Source organism: Notechis scutatus, chromosome 7 (genome assembly GCF_049901735.1).
Source record: "Notechis scutatus isolate UNSWTSFEM ecotype Mainland chromosome 7, rNotScu1.2, whole genome shotgun sequence".
Lineage (NCBI taxonomy): Eukaryota > Metazoa > Chordata > Lepidosauria > Squamata > Elapidae > Notechis > Notechis scutatus.
Window position 1 is genome coordinate 16,756,041 of NC_142015.1, and position 20,819 is coordinate 16,776,859.

Below are 20,819 nucleotides of genomic sequence, written 5' to 3' on the forward strand. Positions count from 1 at the left end.
GCGTCGGGAGTTCCGTCCCCGATTCAGAGGGGGAGGAGGAGGGGCCCGACGGGATTGGTTGTCTTGGAGGAGGGAAGCTTGGTTGAGGCGCGAGTAGTGACGTGTCGCTGTGGGTAAACGAGGGGTGAGTGGGGCGGAGCTCGGAGGGGGCGTGGCCAGAGGCTTTCACGTGGCAGGAGGCGGCAGGGCGAGTTCGAGGCCGGGTTCCCCGGAGCGCGTCTGAACCGCCAGATTTAAGGAAGTGGCTGGAGCTCTTGCAGCTTTTCCCAGCCCTTCAGCTGGGAGGAGTGTCGCTGCCAGAATCGCGTCAAAATGACCGCACCAGCTGAGCATTAGACCATGGGTATGATCTAGTTGAGGGGTCCCCAAACTTGGCACTTTTAAGACTTGTGGACTTCAACTCCCAGAATTCTCCACAAGTCTTAAAAGTGGCCAAGTTTGGCGACCTCTGGTCTAGTTTAATGAAAAGGAGGACTGGGGGCGACATGATAGCAGTCTTCCAATATCTCAGGGGAGCAGGGGTCGCCAACCTTTTGGACCTCAGGGACCACCAAACTCATTTTGGATCCCAGGGACCACTAACTGGTTCTGTGGGCATGGCCTAATTTGTGGGCGTGGCTTGGTGGTCATGTGACTGGCTGGGCATGGCTTGTATGTAAATATTATAAATATTAATATAAATATTGATTTTTTTAATAAAAAAAGAACAACTTTTACCCAAAATCAGGCAAAGCAGGCAGGCAGATTGAGTTGCTCACAGAATCACAGATTCATTCAGAGATCTATCTATCTGCCATTGGCTAGCTCAGTTTGTCACATAAAATTTGCTTGCAAACTCATAAAATTTGCCAGCAAGCAAACTCACAAAATTAACACAACACATCATGTATGTAAATATTGAATGTTTTATATTTAAAAAAGCAACTTTTATCCAAAATCAGGCAAAGCAGGCAGATTTGAGTTGCTTACAGAATCATTCAGAGATCTATCTATCTGCCATCGGCTAGCTCAGTCTCTCAAATTTGCTTGCTGTGAGTCTGCACTGAATTTGCTTGCAAGCAAACCTTCAGGCCTAAGGGAGGTTCAGCTGTGCTGAGCTAAAAAGCAAGAAATCCAACCATTTCCTGCTTCCTAGCTAATCTAAATCTCCCGGCACAGCAGAACAGATGATGGTCGGAAAAAGGAAAAATAGCAACTTAGCAGACAAGTTTGCCAGGTAAGGAGTGAGTGGGTTTCCGCCGGCCATGTGGGCTGAGCAGCCTTGTGCAGCCTGGATTAATTGCTTTGGGGTGTGTGCTCTGGGATTGAGATTTCTCTGCGGCCCACCAAAATTTTCTCGCAGCCCACTGGTTGGCGACCGCTGCTCCACAGCACCCGAAGGCCAGACAGGGAGCAATGGATGGAAACTAACCAAGGAGAGCACCAGCCTGGAATTAAGGAGAAATTTCGTAACAGGGAGAACAATTGACCAGTGCAACAGAAGTTGCCTTCAAGTCGTGGCTGCTTCATCACTGGAGATTTTTAAGAAGAGCAGCCACCTGTCTGAAATAGTATAGGGCCGTGATGGCGAACCTAAGGCACGCATGCCGAAAGTGGCACGCAGAGCCATTTCCCCCAGCACACGAGAGCTCACCCGGAAGAGCCCCACTGCGCATGCACGCATGCCGCTGCCCGACAGCTGATTGTCGGGTATCTGGCACGCATGCGTGGGAGGGCGCAGAAACACGCAACGTGCGCTGGGGGTCACACACGCATGCATGGATGGTGTGGGGGTGATTGCACGCACATGTGCAGATGGATGGCGTGGGAGGGGGTGATCGCATGCGCAGGGGGGGCGGGCCCAGCACGCATTGCCTTCTGGGTGCTGGCACACGAGTCCAAGCGCAATTATCGGCACGGGAGCCGATAAAGGTTTGCCACCACTGGTATAGGGTCTCCTGCTTAAGCAGGGGGTTGGACTAGAAGACCTCCAAGGTCCCTTCCTATTCTCTTATTCAGATCTACGGCACCAGCCACCATCAAAGCTGACACCAGCCAGAGTATAGGACTCAAAGAAAGTAGTGCAAGATTAGAATACAAGGAGAAACCTAATCCACAGAATCGCCCAGACCTAGAGTCATCGTCCACAGTGCCAGCTCTTTTGGAAAGCATCAGGCTGGCAACAGCTTAAGATTGGAAAACGGCCATTTTATTATTAGTATTTACTGAATTTATATTGCTGCCTATTTGCCCAGGAAAATACAGGTTTTTTTTGCAGGGGACTGATCGCTCATCACTTATTGTATTATTAGAGGAAATTGATATGCCACCGATTTCAATTGGTATATTGTTGATAGCTTGGGGTATCCTTTGCCCACCACACAACCCTTAAGACCAGCTCCATCCAAACCCTTTTTATTTCCTTTTCGAAACAAGGCAGAATTTGCAATTGGGTACAAGTGGTGAGTCTGCATTTTAAAGATCAAAGTCTTTTAAGATGAAGATGGGAATATGGCTCCCAAGGGGGAAAGCTGTATTTGCATTATGCACTAGGTAGGCTAATAGGGGGTGGAAAGTTGATCGTTCTGTAGGTTAGAAGAATCCCAATGCATGTGATTTGTTTGGACAATGTGATATGCAAATACGTTAATTGTATTTACCCCAAACACCATCCAGCCCCAAGAGATATCAAATGCTATCAAAATTAAAATTTGGCCCTTCCCCCATCCAGTTCTCAACCTGGTTCTACCAGGCTTGAAGGGCAGCCTCAGACATCTCCTTCAAAGGTATTCTTTACAGTTGTAATATGCATAATTTCCAAATGTTCTACATCAACCCTGAGCATTCTGATTTTCTCTTGTTGCTTCTACCTCAGTCCTTCCCTAATGACAGCTATTAGTATTTTTTGAAAGCAAGATATAATAAACAACTGTAATAAATAACATAATTTTAGGCACTACATCAACAACAGCATCTTCCTCGCTTGTCTCTTCCTCCCCTCTCTTTTTTTGGCAAATGAATTTCTTGCATTTATCTTATGTCTATTGGGCAGCATCTGAAAAAGCTGCAGATAAAGGCAAAAATTTATATATTCAAAGCAGATAATACTATGCCATTTTTTTTAAAAAAAATCTATCTACGCAGCCCTTGTTTTTTTTAGCGTTTATACAATTCTTTCTCATTCCCTGGAAACCATAATTTTAATTCACCTGGCTCCTATCCATAAATGCCACTTTGGGTCATTTCCCAAGCAGAAAAGTTTGAATTAGGAACAGAAATTATTTGAACCAGTTTGTGGGAAGTTTTTAAGTTTTTATTCTGCCCTTCTCCCATCCCCATCAAAATGAGTTTCATGATTCAGTCACACAATCACATTTTTTGGGGTATCCCATTTTCTTTTAATGGTTCAGTGTGAAAATACAAGAGAAAACATTTATCTGTAGACTGACTTCAGTTCTACAAAAACCAAAGGGCTTTTTCTTTTTTAAAAAATCTCATAATGTTTAGCCATACAGAAACTGACATGCATAAGGAATACTGCCTAAGATCAGGACCACATTATACTTCTTTGTGCATACACAATTACATATGTACACACACAGACAGATGAATACATATGAAGTTCACTTATCCTGAGCTGAGGACTCCTTAACTTCAATTGCAGCTACAATCACACAGGATCACTTTGGTGTCCATGATTCTCACCCATCTGGGACAATAATTCCAGGTCAGCCTTCCTATCAGTATTTGAGTTGGAGGCCTTTGGAACTGAAATTAACAAATTCTGTTCCGCATATTGGGCTTAGCACCAGTGGCCCCTATGTAGACTTGTGCAGAAGCCCTGTTGAAACCACCCCCACCTGTTTCTCTATAGAGATCTTTCAGAATCTCCCTTGTGTACAAGTCCTCCTGCCCCCCCACCCGGAAAAAAAAATCCATCTCCAGGATCCATAAATAAGTTCCGTAGAAGCATTGTTCCTTGCAAGATTTTAACAGTATATTGTCAACCTTACAACCCCAGACACAAGAATTAACAAGTTTTCGCTTCAGTGCCAAACTTTACCCGTACACTTTTCAAATTTCCCTTTCAATGTTCAGAAGGTGCTTTTCAAAAGCTCCAAGGATATAAGTAAAAAAAACGAAACGGTACATTCTGTCCTTAAGATTAGGAATTTGTTGCATCCATCAAAAGCAGATCCCTTCAAAATAAAAAATAAAAACCAAATAAAGTTAAGAGAGGCCACCAGATGCCAGGCAGAGGCAGAGCCCTCCCACAACATCTTAACCTTGCCCAAGTGTTACATGATCCACTTTTCATTTCAGCACACAACTGGGGATTACAAAATCCTGACCTGAGGTTACCATATAAAGAACTGCAATCATTGAGAAAAATCCAACCCTTGTGGTAAAGACCCCATCAGCATCAGAAAGGCAAGACAATATGCATTACAAAAACCATTCATCCTGGGAAATGGGGAGGAGGTAAGGAAATATACAAAAAAGTGCACAGAAACAGGCCCATTACACACTATAAAAACAAGCAAAGAACCTGGCTTCTGAAATAAACTCACAAAGTGTTAAAAACCCAGGGTCCTCCCACCCACTCGCCCACCCACCCACCCAAAGTATTCCATTCTATCACTGGGTGAGATGCAAACCAATGTCCAACAGGGGCTTAAAAGGGAGATCACAAGGGAAAATGCACAAGCCCCTCACCCCCAACCCTCCCCCGGCAGACCGTTTCCTTCCCTCCTCAGAATGACAGAAACACGTATTGTCTGAAGGGTTCTCTTCTTTCCCCTCCTCCCTGCTTTGGGGTTTAGTGTGCCAGTCGAGCAGGGGAGGAGCGTGGTGAGGGCAGTCGATCAGCAGATGAAGAGCTGCTCTGGTTGGATTGAAAATAAACCGTCTTATGAAATAGCTTATTGCTAAGGAAGACGACCAAGGAAAAGAGGCGTAGCTGGAAGTGGCTGGAATAGAAGACAACCTCTATTAGTTTCTTAACCTCTATTAAAATCCCTTTAATTTGCGGACATACAGGTAGTCCTTGACTTACAATCAGTCGTTTAGTGACCATTTGAAGCTATAATGGAACAGAAAAAAGACTTTTGGCAGTTTTTCACACGACCACTGTGGTCATGTGATCAAAATCCAGACACTGGGCAACTGGCTTGTATTTCTGATGGTTGCAATGCCCCAGGATTACGTGGTCACATTTTGCGACCTTCTGACAAGCAAAGTCAATATTGCTTTACAACCGTGTCACTAATTTAATAACTGCCATGACTCACTTAACAACTGTGGCAAGAAAGGTCATAAAATGGGGCAAAATTTACCCATCAACTGTCTTGCGTAGCAATGGAAATTTGGGCTTCAATTCTAGTCCTAAGTCGAAAACTACCTGTATTCTGCATTAGGGCCTTTCAACATATCAAATCTGCCCAACACCAATTAAGAACAGTTCCCTACTGCTGAAATCTTTGTCAATTATGCAGACTTGTGGAAAGATGGGGAGCAAAATTCAATAAATAAATAATAAATAAACCTTTTAGACTTAGGCATAAAAGTTTATAAGCAGTACAGGTTTATAAGTAGTAGAATCCTTTCTGCTTACTAACCATAGCTGTCAGGGCAAAAAAAATGGAATATGGTATAATCTACTCCACTGGGGTAGAAGCCCTTACCTATACAGGTAATCCTTGACTTACAACCAAAATGGAATCTCAGTTGTTGAGTGAAGTAGTCATTAAGCAATACATCTGCTTTATGGCCCTTTTCTGAGTCCATTGTTAATTTTAACCATCATTAAGAAAACTGTCATAAATTTAGGAATATCTGCATCTTTTCCTGGTAACAAATATTCTTTTATTTCTCACCTGAGGTAAAAGGCACCCAGTTATTCTAACAAGGAAGTGGGCAGCCTGGGGCCTACGTAAAATCTTGCAGTTTTGCAGCCCTCAATATCTTCTTTTTTCATAACTGCTGGGCTATCAATGTTCTGCCATTTTTGACATGAATATTGAATATGGCCTTTATCAGTTAATAAATGCTAGCCAAGCACTGTTCTTGTCAAAAAAAAAAAAAAGACACTGGCATTCTTCCCAATCAAGACTGTAAACAGCAAGCATATTCCAACTCTTCATCAATCATAAATAATAAAATATATGAATAATAATTACAAATAAAATAATCATAAATAGAAAAACCCTAATTTTATTGACCTAGTACAGCAAACTTTGAATGCGGAAGAGAACATTCAAGTTTGAACATCTTGAAATAACAAAGTCAGTTGTTTCCAAAGCTATCTAGAACACTGACATAAATACTCGAGTATTTATCAAATAACACATATTCATGCAAATGCTGCATACGTAACTATATGTGTTCTCCCCCATCAGTTTGTAAAATCAAGGTTGAGAACCACTAATCTAGATTACCTCATTCTCAACACCAAGAAAAAGTATTTAGTGAGACCATTAAGGAAGAAGAAATCAGCAGTTTTAGGTAGACTGTACTTCTCTCATTCACAAAAACATCTGCTGGCAAAGGAAATGGGTACTTACTATGCTCTTCCTGGTGCCTTGGATTCGTTGGCGCTGATAATAAATAGAGGGAAAAGAATGGAGAACAAGCAGCCGCTGTGGGGAAGGGAGGCAGGGAAAGAAAATAGAAGGTGTGATACAAGTCTCTCTGCAGACTTTTTTTTGAAAAAGGGAGAATGGATAAACTAGAGAATATGATGTGGATGAAAAGTCTTAATGCAGATTTAGGAGACCAGTAGTACAGCGGTGAGCATAAACCTTTCCTTTCTACTTTAGTGCAGGGTTTTTTTTACATCCTTAAACTGAGTCAAGTGGAGCATGTCATTGTGTTTATGCTACCAAGAAATTAGTGAATTGCACTATGGTTTTTAAATTATGGTAATCAGGTTAGGGCTATATTTGAAACAAGTAAATGTCACTGTTTTGATAAATTCTAGGTAGAATAAATCATGTCTTAAACAAGATCTGAGAATCCAACCACCGACATACGGGCACATGCACACATATACCCGTGTATGGGAAAATGAAGAGGACAGTATAGTGAATGAACCTGTTTTTTCCAAATGTTGTGCCTTAGGCTTAGATGTCCTAAATTTATTAACTTGCATGTTCCTTCAATCACTGAAAAAATTGCTCATACATTATGATGTGTGAAAGCAACCTTGGTCTTAGTTTTTATGTACCTCTTCTTAATTTTATTTTTTTTTCTATTTATCTTTTATGGTTTACAGGTGAAACTCAAAAAATTAGAATATCATGCAAAAGTTCATTTATTTCAGTAATGCAACTTAAAATGTGAAACAATGACCGTGGGATTACTGTGCTTGATTGGCCAGCAAACTCGCCTGACCTGAACACCATTGCCAAGAGAAAGATGAGAGACATGAGACCAAACAATGCAGAAGAGCTGAAGGCCGCTATTGAAGCATCCTGGTCTTCCATAACACCTCAGCAGTGCCACAGGCTGATAGCTTCCATGCCACGCCGCATTGAGGCAGTAATTGCTGTAAAAGGGGCCCAAACCAAGTAGAGTACATATGCATGCTTATACTTTTCCGAGGTCCGATATTGTTCTATGCACAATCCTTGTTTTATTGATTGCATGTCATATTCTAATTTTCTGAGATTGTTCATTTGGGGTTTTCATGAGCTGTAAGCCATCATCTTCACAATTATGATAAATCATGGCTTGAACTATCTTGCTTTGCATGTAATGAGTCTATCTCATATATTAGTTTCACCTTTTAAGCTGCATTACTGAAATAAATGAACTTTTGCACGATATTATAATTTTTTGAGTTTCACCTGTATAAGCTGCCCAAAGTCGCCTTATTGATGAGATGGACGACATATAAATTTAATAATGGGCAACATATAAATTTAATAAATAGAAAATAAACAAAGAAGAACCCAAATATCCAGCATCCAAATGCTGTATCCACATCTTTTGTCATGCAGCTCGCTACTCAATAAAACATAGCTTCTCCTATATCAGGGGTGTCATACTCACGTCGTCACGTTGTCGTCACGTGACATACTGTGACTTTCCCCCCCTTTGCTAAACTGGGGGTGGGCATGGCCCATTTGACATCCCTGTCCTATATCAAAATAATTTATTAAATTTATATACCACCTAAGTTTTTGTATAGTAGGCTCTCTCTTGTTCCCTATAATTGACACATGGAATGGCTCAACAAATCAGCAGCAGAAAGGCCAGCATCCAAGTCCTGCCCAGATTAATATTTTGGCATAACTGGAAATAGGAAATAATACTGTATTTATGAGAAGTGTCTTGGTTTTCTTGTACTTTATCATGAAATATTCATTCATTCATTCACTCATGATTTAGAGGTTGTCTGAGTATAGATGACTCTGGTGGCTTACACTTTTAAAAGGAGGAAACAATACAATAGAAAAACACATCATGGATGTCCAGAAGAAAAGAGCCATACATCTCAATTAAATCTTCAGGGGCTCACAACACTTCCACAAGACCAGTTTTTCAAAGGCTTTGCTTCTATCACTGCTCTGAGAGATGCTCTTATTCTCCTTCCCCATTATCATTTACACCAGGTCTCTTTCCAATAATTCCCTACCTACTTTTCCTCCTATCCCTCTCACAGAAAAGAAAAAAGATGGCATGTCTCCAATTTCTCAATAAGTCACCTGATAATGTAAGAAGACTGCATTGCAGTGAGAAAGGCCAGTGGTAACCCAAATCCAAAGTAATAAGGCCAGTTCCTTTCAATGTTGGATAATCGTTGATGCATTTCAATTCCTGGCAAGAGAAAAGCCCAAAACACATGGTTCAAAGAATTAATATTGTGATATAATACTGGATTTCATATTTCAGGAATTACAATCCCAATATTTCCTGCTTCACATTCGAGGAAGTATGTAAATACGACACATACCAGTATTTTACTGATCACAATCAGCAGTGACTTCCAGCTACCACCAGCAGGAGGCAGAGAAAAATATGTATTCTTAAATTTTTCAGTTCTGCTTCAGCCACTGGAGAATCTCTAATAAAGATTCTACTGGAAGAGGGTTTGATGGGATTTGTATACATTTGCACAAAATAACTCAAATTCTTAAGAACAAAATGAGAGGATTTTTTAAAAAGTTAATTACACAGTGAAAAGCCAGGACTCACCTTTATTAAACCAACGGTATTCAAAGCAATACAGTGAGTAAAGCAGCGACATATGAAGCAGACTAATTAACTGCCCAATGATATCAATAGGAAACAGGCTCACAATCATCCCCTGGAAAAAGCAAGAAATCCACTTTAAAGACCATTCCCTTCCATAGAAAACTCAAATTCTGTACTTCATTAAAAAGCCCAATTCATTAGTCATTATGAAAAGCCCAAGAAACTAAACGAGTGAAGAGACAGTACAGGTAGTCCTTGATTTACAAATGATTGCTTAACAACCATTTGCAGTTACAATGGACTCAAACTACTCACGACCCATCCTCCAAGTTATGACTGCCACACAACCCCCGACTGTATTTTGGCAACTGGCTCACATGTATGACTAGTGGCAGCATCGTATGACTGCACTTTGTGATATTATTGCAGTTTTCTGGCAAGAATGATACATTGGATAAAATGGCTTTCCACCTATAACCACATAGTGTCATGCCCCTGTTAGAATCTGACTCCGAGGGAGAGGAGGAACAGCCTACAGGGAGTGGGAGTGTGGCTCCGGAGGTTGTGGAGGAAACTGGGGAAGAGCAAAGGCCGGCTGGGCATTCAGAGGAAGACCCAGGCCCATCCCCTCGTCATCCTAGGGCACGCAGGGAGGAGTGGATAAAGGAGAAACGTGAATGGCATGGTCTACGGGGGAGGAAAGGACCTTGATCCCCTTCATGGGCTGCAGCTGTGAGGAATGTTTAAAAGGACAAACTGCTCATGGGCCAGTGCTGGAAGTAAAGCGTGAAAATATTTCTAGTCTGTCAGTTCTTATCCGATTTCTGGCGTCCTTTCCAGTGTGTGTATTTCAATATCTGTGGACGTCTTCAAGCCCTTATCCTGCCTTGTCTCATTAATTCTTCAATGTGGTTTGTGGTTTTTTTCTATTTATAATTTATATGTATTTTGAGTTTGAATGGAAGTTCTTCCTTTTCGCAACTGTTTGTGGGGGAGGTTTTTTTTTCCAGCCAATGATAATTGGACCTTTAAAGCCAAGTTGAAGGAATTAAAGGGACTTCACCTGTTTTTGTGACTTTGTTGTTTTTGTATCCCACCCTGGGTCATCACACATGGTTTGCTTAATAACCACACTTGCTTAACAACCACTGTAAAACCAATCATATTATTAACAAACATATAATAATCATGAGTCTGGTCACTTTGGAACCTCTACTTAGGACTGAAATTCCAATCCAATTATGGTCATAAATCAAGGATTAACAGTATACTTGATTCTCTTCTTCCTTCATACACTCTGCTCCAGTCCCAATATCAGAGCATTGGATCCCTGGTCCAAGGGCAACACAGTTCATGACCATCATTCTTGGCTATGCACATTTGAGCAACAAACCTGGCCTGTAGTTTTCTCTTGCATGTCAGGAGGACAGGAGTCCAAGAACTCTCCATTATAAACAGCTTTGAAGAAGTAGTAGTGTTAAATCTATAATGCCAAAGGTTGTGACTGGGAGAGAACTACCACATAAATCAAACTGGCTCGCAAACCTATTTATAAAAATATGGCATAATTCATTCCTTTTTCTTTCCCAGTCCTCTCCGCTTTTTTCTACCTTGTGGTTTATTTCTTGTAAGGTCTGCCAAATGTATGCCATTTGGGTGTCCTTCAAATACTAATGTCTATTACTCTTAATGTCTGGAAAATTTGGATTGAGTGTTTTATGCCCATTCTTACCTGGATGAGAAAGAGAGCTTGCAATAAGAGGTTAAACAACATGTCGGCAATGATTTTACTGACACTGGGGAAAGGCTGCGGCTTCCTTCCTGACACCTCAAATGCCAGATCAGCAATGTCCTGAAACGGAATAATCAGACTTAGTTCTGAACAAAATGGAAGAAGTTCGCTGCCTTGAATATCCCTCAAAAAACACAGTACAATACAGGTAGTCCTTGACTTATGACAATTAAGACCAGAATTTCCATTGGTAAGCATATTGGTTGTTAAATGAGTTACGGCCAATTTTAAGAGCTTTTCGGCCATGGCTGTTAAGCAAATCACTGCAATTCTTAAGTGAACTATGCAGTCATTAAGTGAATCCGGCTTCCCTTTGACTTTACTTGTTGGAAGCCAGCTGGGAAGATTGCAAATGACAAGCACATAACCCCAGGACACGGCAATCATCATAAATATATGGTGGTTGCCAAGCACCCAAATTTTGATCACATGACTGTGGGAATGCTGTGATAGTCGTTAAGTGAGAGGGATAGTTGTAAGCCGCTTTTTTCAGTGCTACTGTAACTTCGAATGGTCACTACAAATGGTTGTAAGACAAGGACTATCTGTGTATCAAGGAATGTTTTATGTAGATAACCAAGAAGAAAGAGCTAGGCCAAGTTATCAATTTCCTCAAAAAACTACTTACCTGAAACCAAATGGCATTGACCACTTTACTGAGCACAAAGAGGGGGAGGACCCAAAGGGCACTGAAGACAGAGGTGAGAATAAATTCCAGCCAAGACCAGACATCACCGTGTAATGATGGGTCACCTTCCAAAACAGAGAGAGCATTTTCAACAGTAATAAGAAAAAAAGATTCATTACAATTTAGGGGCTTCACATGAACTGCTACCCCAGAAAAAGAAAATATATCTTCCCTCTATAGTCACAAGTAGACAACTGATTGGTAAATACAGACAGGACCATAATTGTATCTTCTTTTAATTCAAGAGTGTTATTTCAACTTTACAAATATAGTACTATGTTCCAAGTTTGAAAATTTGAGGGAAAGGGAAGAGAAGAGTAGGACAGATTCAATTGTATACTTGTCTATCATAATATAATTGGCTAGGCTAGGCACAAAGAATTATTTATTTGGCAAATGCCTTAAACAGTAATATACTTACCAATTACATGCGCTGTTGCTGACTGAAGCAGAGGGATGAATACCCGATAGAACAAGAGGAGGCTAAGCTAAAAAAAAACCACACAATAATTCAGTTTTAACCACTAATTTTTAAATGTGCATGGTGCTATGGGGAAATGTTTTCCAAGATCCAGAAGATGCAATTCTGTTTTCTACAACTGACTTCAATCCTGGATACCTTAGCACATATTTCATGGTACATACACAAGTAAATATATGAATAATTTATCTTTACAAATATGACAGCTCCAGCACACTCATCTGTAGTTCTATGGGGAAATCATAACAGGGAAAAACACAGCAAAAAGAAACACTAAAATGCTATAAACACAAAGCTACAAACTTTCCCTAAACTGAAATTAAGGATATAAAGTTCTTTGGATCCAAAACCAAAAAGGTGCTTTAGAAAAGTATTAAACTACATCCGATATCCGTAAGCACCTCCTTAAACAAACTGCACTTTTTCTAGAACTTGCACAGTGCTATAGTTCCACAATCCCAGTATTTGAGAGCCACGGTGGCGCAGTGGTTAAAATGCAGTACTGCAGGCCACTTCTGCTGCCTGTTGGCTGCCTGCAATTTGGCAGTTCGAATCTCACCAGGCTCAGGGTTGACTCAGCCTTCCATCCTTCCGAGGTGGGTAAAATGAGGACCCAGATTGTTGGGGGCAATAGGCTGATTCTGTAAACCACTTAGAGAGGGCTGTAAAAGCACTGCAAAGCGGTATGTAAGTCTAAGTGCTATTGCTATTGAGATGACAAAAATAGATGAGGGGCTGCCAACATTTCTTAATGCAAACAGCTATTTCCTGGGATTGCGTAGCTATTTATACTTATATTAAAATCTGATTGGGATAACACTGCATCTACCAAGGCTAACTATAAGTTAGCTATCCCTTATCTGGGAAATAGAAGTGATTTCAATCACTATTCAGTTTGCTTTTCAGGTTGAAGCATTATCCAATTACAAAGTTCAAGCAAGTAAGCATATTTGCAAAAAGGAACAAAGCAATTGATTCAATTATGTTGCTGTTGTTAAAAAAGAAGCAAAAATATTCTTACCCAAAATACACCTCCATTCCATGCACAACACTGAAGTATTCGGCTTACTATCCGGGGTTCACTAAAGAAAAATAGAAGAAAGTGCAAAAATCAAACAACGTGTATTTTCAAAAAGCACACCTGTTTAAACACAAAAACAGATGGGAATGCTTCAGATACGAAAGCAGGTTCTTTCAGCTTGGTGGTTTCAATCTATTTGCAACCATAAAAATGCAAAAGTATACATTTCCATTATCTCATTAACTTTCAAATTGTTGGGAGCCTCATTTGGCTAAAAAAAAAAACAATTTTAAAGGTCTCCAGTTTTCCTTGTTTTTCCTCTGTTATTAGGTAAGCCTATGTAGACGGTCATCATTTCAACTATTCAACATCATACAGATATATATGTACAACTGGATGTTGTACAGCACCTAAGATAAATTTGCAGCCTTTTTTATTTCTTATTCATAAAGTCTACTTTTTAAAAAACATGAATTACAACTACAGAAGCTACTGGGGTGGAGAGAAAAATTAGTATCTTAAAATCTTCATTCCAAGTCTCTTCCTACAAAGAATCCAGTGGCTTCCATGATGAAATTAAACAGCTATCTAGAACAGGCACCACCTCAGGGACCACCAAACTCATAATTTTAAATCCTAGGGACCACTAACTGGTTCTGTGGGCATGGCCTAATTTGTGGGTGTGGCTTGGTGGTCATGTGCCTGGCTGGGCATGGCTTGTATGTAAATATTATAAATATTAATATAAATATTGAATTTTTTATTTAAAAAGAGCAACTTTTTATCCAAAATCAGGCAAAGCAGGCAGGCAGATAGAGTTGCTCACAGAATCATTCAGTGATCTATCTGCCATCGGCTAGCTCAGTCTCTCAAATTTGCTTGCCATGAGAACCTTCAGTCCTAAGGGAGATTCGGCCGTGCTTAAAAGCAGAGCCGAAGATCTAAAGACTAGCTAGAAAGCAAGAAATCCAATCATTTCCTGTTTCCTAGCTAATCTAAATCTCCCGGCACAGCAGAAAAGATGATGGTCGGAAAAAGGAAAAATAGCAATTTAGCAGGCAAGTTTGCCAGGTAAGGAGTGAGTGGGCAAGGAGGGTTCCCGTGGGCCATGTGGGCAGTGCAGCCTTGTGTTTCTGCACAGCCTGGATTAATTGCTTTGGAGGGGATGTTCTCGGAGTGAATTTCTCTGCGGCCCACCAAAATTTTCTCGCGGCCCACCAGTTGGCAACCGCTGATCTAGAACATAGTCAGTGCCTCACATTATACTGGCTGACAGTTCCACATAATAGAATATTTCAAAATCCTCATTTAATTTGGCCAACATACCAAAGTTTGCAGGATCCAGTTTGTACTATGCTATGCTAGCAGACATGACTTCTAAGGATTCAGCGCAATCCTGGTGGTGGCCCAGTGGTTAGAATGCAGTATTGCAGGCTAATTCTGCTGTCAATTGCCAACAGTTTGATTCTCACCAGCTCAAGACTGACTCAGCCTTCCATCCTTCTGAGGTGGGTAAAATGAGGACCCAGATCGTTGGGGGCCAGAGGCTGACTCTGTAAACTGCTTCTGAGAGGATTGTAAAGCACTGTAAAGTGGTATATAATCCTAAGTGCTATTGTTATTGATATCTTGATGATAAAACACTGATAGAGGATTACTGATGGCACGACACAATTCCCAAGCTTGGAACTTACTTCTCTTGCTTCCTCTCTTCGCTTTGTGCTCTTCGTTGGGCAAGTACACTAGTTGCTCTTCTTTTCCGCTGCTCTTCCCTTTTCTGCTGGATCCGAGCATCCAGCTTGGAGATTGTGCAGATCCCCCATATGGAATCTTTAATTCCCTAGAGACATAAACTTCTAAATTCAACATACAGTGTACAGTTCAACAGTCTGTATGCAGGTACTTCTCGACCAACAGCCATTCGTTTAGTGACTATTTTAAATTCCAACAGCACTAAAAAAAGTGACTTATGGCCAGTCCTTCCACTTATGACTGTTGTAGCAATTCCAGTCACATGATCAAAATTTAGGAATTTGGTAACTAGAGTCCCAGAATCATGAATTTTCCATTTGCAACCTTGCCAGCTGGCTTGTGACAAACAAAACTCAAGTTCCTCAAATAGTTCCAAATCCTCAACATATATGACAAATCCAGATTTTGAAATTTTATTTCAAAAGTATTAAATACAAATAATAAACAGTTAGAGATGCTTCAGTATTGGGACTACAGATAGTGCAAACTTACCAACCACTCATTCAGTGACTGATGTTATGACAGTGCTGAAAAAGATTTATAGCTGTTTCTTAAAGTTGTGGTTGTCACAATTCCCTGCAGGCACAAAATCACCATTTGCTACTTTTTCAGCTGGCTTCCATCAGTCAAATGGGGAAGCCATTAGGAAGTCACCAGTCATGGTCAGGTTACATTGAACTTAACTACCCTACTATGGTGAGGACTACCTTTATGTCACAGCAACAAAATCAGAAGCTTCAGAAAGCCTGTTCTAGAAAGTGTTGCAACTAGTGCACTAATAAAAGCTTGTAATAATAATCATATTTCATTAATTTAATTAAGTGCAAACCAGAAACAAAATGAAGTATATGTTTACTCAAAAACAAAGTGTGGTCCCTGACTCAAAACATATTGTGCACCCCTTCTGCAAATACAAATTTAAACACCTGTTGCCTCCATATTTTCTTCTAAAGATATTCTACTGAATGTCAAAATGCAACCCATCTAGATACTTCAAATATCTAAGATAAGTTAGATACTTACTCCAGATTTTCTTGTTTTTTGCTGACCAGTGGTCATCACTCAACTTTCAAACAATTCTACTTAGATGACTGATAATCTTCATCAACATCGTTTCTGTTGAATTTTTTTTCTAAATGACATGTCTAAGTAACTACCCAATGATTCTCTAGCTAAATCTAGTCCTTTAAAGCAAGACTGGACAACCACTTGTCAGAAATGGTATAGGATGTCCTGCTTGAGCAGAGGGTTAGACTACATGACCTACGAGGTTCCTTCCAACTCTGTTGTTCTGTTCTGTTATTTGTTATCTGATCACTAATATAATGGCATCACAGTTCAGAAACTCTCTATTTACTAAGAATCACAGAGTTAGACACAAGGATATTACACTTGAGCTTAACCCAAACACTGAGAAACTACCACAGAATTGGTGCTGAGATGGATTTTACTTGATAATTATACCTAGTTTGTAAATGAAATCCTGCAGGTTCCTAAAACTTCCCTTCTTTATACCACAAAGACAGATGTATGGGAGCTAACATAAATGTTAGTGGCTGAAACACTCTGAAATCCAATCTTATCTTAAATGCATTGTTGTGTATAACAAGAATAAAAGGAAGTACTTACCCTGATAAGATCATTAAGGAAGATCTTGACGCTATCTGCCATATCTAAGCCAGCATTGTCTCGACATCTAAAACTATCAACTACAAGGTGTAGGGAAGAAATGACCCCAGGCCTGTCTCATTGTGAAAACATGAGAAATTGGTAATCTGACAAAAGAACAAAAAAGATGGCTATTAAGTGAAGCAATGAAATTGATGTTACGATTATAAATAGAGTATATTTGTCCTTAATCATTCTTAAATTCATATGGATCATGAAAATGTTTACTTTCCAAGACCATATTAAATCATTTTAAACATGCTTCTTCCAGACCACAATAAACATCAGTGCTTAAGATATTCCAAGAAGAAGCAACAACAAATAATACAATGCTCCAAATATTCAAGTCTCATGTTTTGGGATGTGGATGATATATAAAAACATAGCAAAAAAAAATCTGAAGAAGTCACAACAGCTCAGCAGGGATGGTTTCCATTAAACACAAGTGAGACTAACACCCACCCACAAACATGGCAAGCCCATTATCAGCCCCAGCTCAAACTATTCTGGTTCTCTACTTTCTGTCATTTTCTGAAATATATTATTCATTTCTGGTAATAAACATACATGTATATTTTACTTAGCATTCCAACATTTTTAATTTAAAAAAAATCACAAAATACAAAGTATCCACAACTATAATTTTGTCTTTCTTATATTGTTCTATAATTTTGTCTTTTCTTATATTGTTCAAAGTTCTTACAAGTAGAACAGTGCTTCAGCGTCACCAAAATACCACTAACCAAAGTAAACCAAAGAAAAAATAATTTAGAATGCAAGTGATGGCAAAGCAAATGCTGATATACTATGAAAAAAATTCTCCAAAGAAATCAGGCTGGATGCCAATGAAATAAGAATAGGGATCTTTTATTAGCAAACATATAGATAGTTTTTCATTTTTGTCTGTGAAGTTAAAATACAATTTAAGATCTTTATGTGGCATATGCTGATTTTTTAAATATAGGATTATCAACGTACTAATCACTTTAGACTAATATGAGTTAGCTAGTATATAGAAGGACAGTACAGAGAATTAACATTACAGAATAGTATACAGAAGAATTGCAAAACCAGTTTCTCTGAGATATTACCCCAAACCATCATTAACGTTTAGTCTCATTCTAGTTACGGAAATATCAAATTATAATTTATGACTGGCTAAACACAGTCATAAATCATGATTTGAGGTATGTTTTCAAATGTTGGGTTGTTCAGCTTAATGAAAAAATGATGCTTGGATGTTTAACCTGATAGAAACTACTGATTTACAGAAGAAAGGGGAAACCAACAGGTTGTTCTAATCAATTGTTCAGATATATGAGAGCTCAAAACAAGCTTAACATCAAGATTTAGTTTTGTCTGGATTAAACATAACGATCATGATTCCAGGGTTAATTTCTAGAACAGCATCGGGGAACAATCTGAAGAGGTGGTAACAAAACTGCTTCTAGAGAATAAAATAATCATAACCTGAAGCAAGATGGAAGGTTTTTAGTGGCTGATGCCAGGACAAAAAATAATTTGATTTAATTACTAAATTCAATTAAAGGTAGTATGATTACTCATAATATTCTCTCTGTAACAGAGGATATGGATGCCAAGGGAAAGTAATATAGGGCTTTGGAACATCAGGCTGTGACCTCTCCTGTAAATAGCAAGGACTCTGGCATAAAATTTAACAATATAAAGAAACTTATTTTGTCATAAATCAATTCAGATCTCCACAGGAATCATATATAGATTACAGAAAATATAAATCAATACATGTACTGAATGTGAATCTCAACCACTTCCAAATTAACTCTCAAACGTTCATATTTCAAACCAGAACTATTTTATCTGCAGTTGCAGCAATAAGACTTAGATGAAAAGGATGAAGTACAAACTTTCAAAAGTCTGAGATTATTTGTAAGGAAAGCTTTCAGTCTCACACAAGTGTTCAACTCTAATACTTTGAGATACAACCTCAAGCATGACAGTATGTGGGAACCTCACACTAAATCATGTCATTTGGGAACAGAACTACTACTGCATGCTCTACAGTACTCATTCATCCTCTTGCCAAGACAGAATTGATCCCGAGTACTGTGTTTAAAATAATGTTTGAAATGCAACTGAAATCATGCTTCAGTTTAGAGGTACTATGCCACTTTCTAGAACATGTTTATTTTAACTTTATTGAAACCCTGTCATAAATGTCTGTGTTATTGCCCCAATTCCCAGAATAGAAATATCTGGTTCTGAGAAAAATCATATATTAACTAAATTTACTGGACAACCTTGTAGGTGCAGCAAAGCCGGAAAAAAATAACTTCATGACTGATAGTTTCTAGTAGGCTTCTAATCACTGCACTAGACTCCTTTTGATAAGGAGATTAACTCAGAAGATTGATCTTTGATGTGCTACAACAGACCATCTCTCTGATATCTGAACTACTTGCTCACAGTGTCTGTTTGCTTGCTGAATGAGAAGAAACTTCTTCAAAGAGAATGCCTTAAAATATTACAAACAAATGTTTCCCCGCAGGGTGGGGAAAGCTTCAAAATAATGGATGAAACAGAAAAAAGAGAAAGGAAAAACTTTAACTCCAAAAAGTATTGGGGTGCAAGCAGTGTTGGATTGCAAAGCAGGTTCCAAATTTAAGAATTTGGGTGTAATATAAAGAAGGGAGAAAAATGGCATGGGGAGAAGAAATGGAGACTCCAATACAGGTAGTCCTTGACTTACAATTGAGCCCAACACTTCTGTTGTTGCTAAGTGAATTTTGCCCCATTCTACAACCTTTCTTGCCACAGTCGTTAAGTGAATCACTGCAATTGTTAAGTTAGTGACATGGTTGTTAAGTGAATCTGGCTTCCCCATTGACTTTGCTTGTCAGGAGGTCGCAAAGGGAGATCACAGGACCCCGGGACATGGCAACCGTCATAAATATGAATCAGTTGCCATGCGTCTGAATTTTGATCATGTGGCCATAGGGATCTAACAATGGTTGTGAGAAAAATAGCTACAGCTCATTTGTTCAGTGCCGTTGTAACTTCAAACCGTCACTAAACAAACTGTTGTAAGTTGAGGACTACTTGGAGCAGAGAGTCTCACTAGCTCAGGGCTGAACTGCAGACAATGATGTTGTTAGCTAGTTGAGTAATGAAATGTCTGCAAGTAAACAACCCAACTTTAGCAAGCACCAAGGAAATAGAAAGATTGTGGGTGTTATTATTATTAATCAGATATGAAAGCCTGTGAGGCCAGGTGCTTTCTTTCAGCCCAACCTACCTCACAGGGTGGTTGTTGTTGTTGTGGGGAAAACAGGAAGCAGGAGCGTTAAATAACACTGCCTTGAATTGTACAAAATAAAAATGAGATATTGTTATTATTATTCCCTCAAAACACAGTCTTGCACGTAAGCATCGACGGAAACTGTTTAAGGCGGGGAGGGGGGGGATGTCCCCATCCAGGCGTCTCGAAAGGACTACAATTCCCATCATCCCCATGCACTACACCTTGCTGGCCAGGGATCGAGAAAGATGCGGCCCGGGGCAAGAACCCGCCTCAGACCCGGCAATGGCAGAATACACTCGGTCGGAGGGACCACGGCGTCCCTCCTCCTGCCCAGCCGCGGGGGACGACAGGGAAGGCGGGCAAGCGGGTGGGCGATGGGCTTTGTAGTTAGGCCGGACGGAGACGACGCGAAGTGGCCAAAAAAGGGGAAAGCGAAGCGGGGAAATCCGCAACCCGTGGAAGGACGAGAAGGATCCCAGAAGAGGAACGCGGGAGGCCGCTTCCTTCCTCCAGCCAGCCAGCCCAGACGACCGTCGATACTTGCCAGCCCAGGCCTCCCGGGGTCCGCGGTCAGCCTTCCACTCCTCGGGCAGCACCGGGCGGGACGCCACTGCGCACGCGCGGCTCACCTCACACCACTCTCTCTCTTCCCCCTCCCTTCCTGAAGCCTCGCCAGGAGGCAGCGCCCGCGCCAGGGAGCATCCAGGGCTTCGACGCCGGCGATGCGCATGCGCACACCGGCCAGGCAAGACATGCGCAGTTCAGAAGCCACGAGGCACCCGCGGTCCGGCCGTGTCTTCTTTTTTTTTTTTTAAACCTCAGACGCGCGTGATGGAGTTTCGTGGACTGTTTATATTTTTAATCTATCCCAGTTCCCGTGTACAGGTAGTCCTCAACCTACCACCACAAGTGAACCCAACATTTATGTTGCTAGGTGAGAAATTTGTTAAGTGACTTTGC

General features: G+C 40.3%; 1 protein-coding gene and 1 long non-coding RNA gene across 4 annotated transcripts; one reads left to right on the plus strand and one right to left on the minus strand.

Annotated features, from left to right (window-relative positions):
- The first annotated feature begins 14 nt into the window (after positions 1-14).
- On the plus strand, positions 15-4,494 carry LOC148130042 (uncharacterized). The gene is made up of 2 exons (XR_015750362.1): positions 15-343; positions 4,303-4,494. It is a non-coding gene; the product is annotated as an uncharacterized LOC148130042 (long non-coding RNA).
- On the minus strand, positions 3,349-20,585 carry EI24 (EI24 autophagy associated transmembrane protein). Of its 3 annotated transcripts, none has more exons than XM_087970015.1 (12): positions 20,400-20,585; positions 19,854-19,911; positions 16,541-16,686; positions 14,854-14,999; positions 13,160-13,220; positions 12,079-12,145; positions 11,598-11,722; positions 10,910-11,029; positions 9,178-9,289; positions 8,688-8,799; positions 6,543-6,617; positions 3,349-4,949 (listed from the first exon to the last, which is right to left on the minus strand). In XM_087970015.1, exons 3-12 carry the CDS (start codon positions 16,580-16,582, stop codon positions 4,799-4,801), a joined length of 1,011 nt encoding a protein of 336 aa, XP_087826141.1. In that variant the 5' UTR covers positions 16,583-16,686; positions 19,854-19,911; positions 20,400-20,585; the 3' UTR covers positions 3,349-4,798. The 3 variants fall into 3 exon arrangements, with proteins under 3 accessions (XP_087826141.1, XP_087826142.1, XP_087826143.1); XM_087970016.1 differs by having other exon boundaries at positions 19,854-19,915; positions 20,081-20,486; XM_087970017.1 differs by lacking the exon at positions 19,854-19,911 and having other exon boundaries at positions 20,404-20,535.
- Positions 20,586-20,819: the final 234 nt, after the last annotated feature.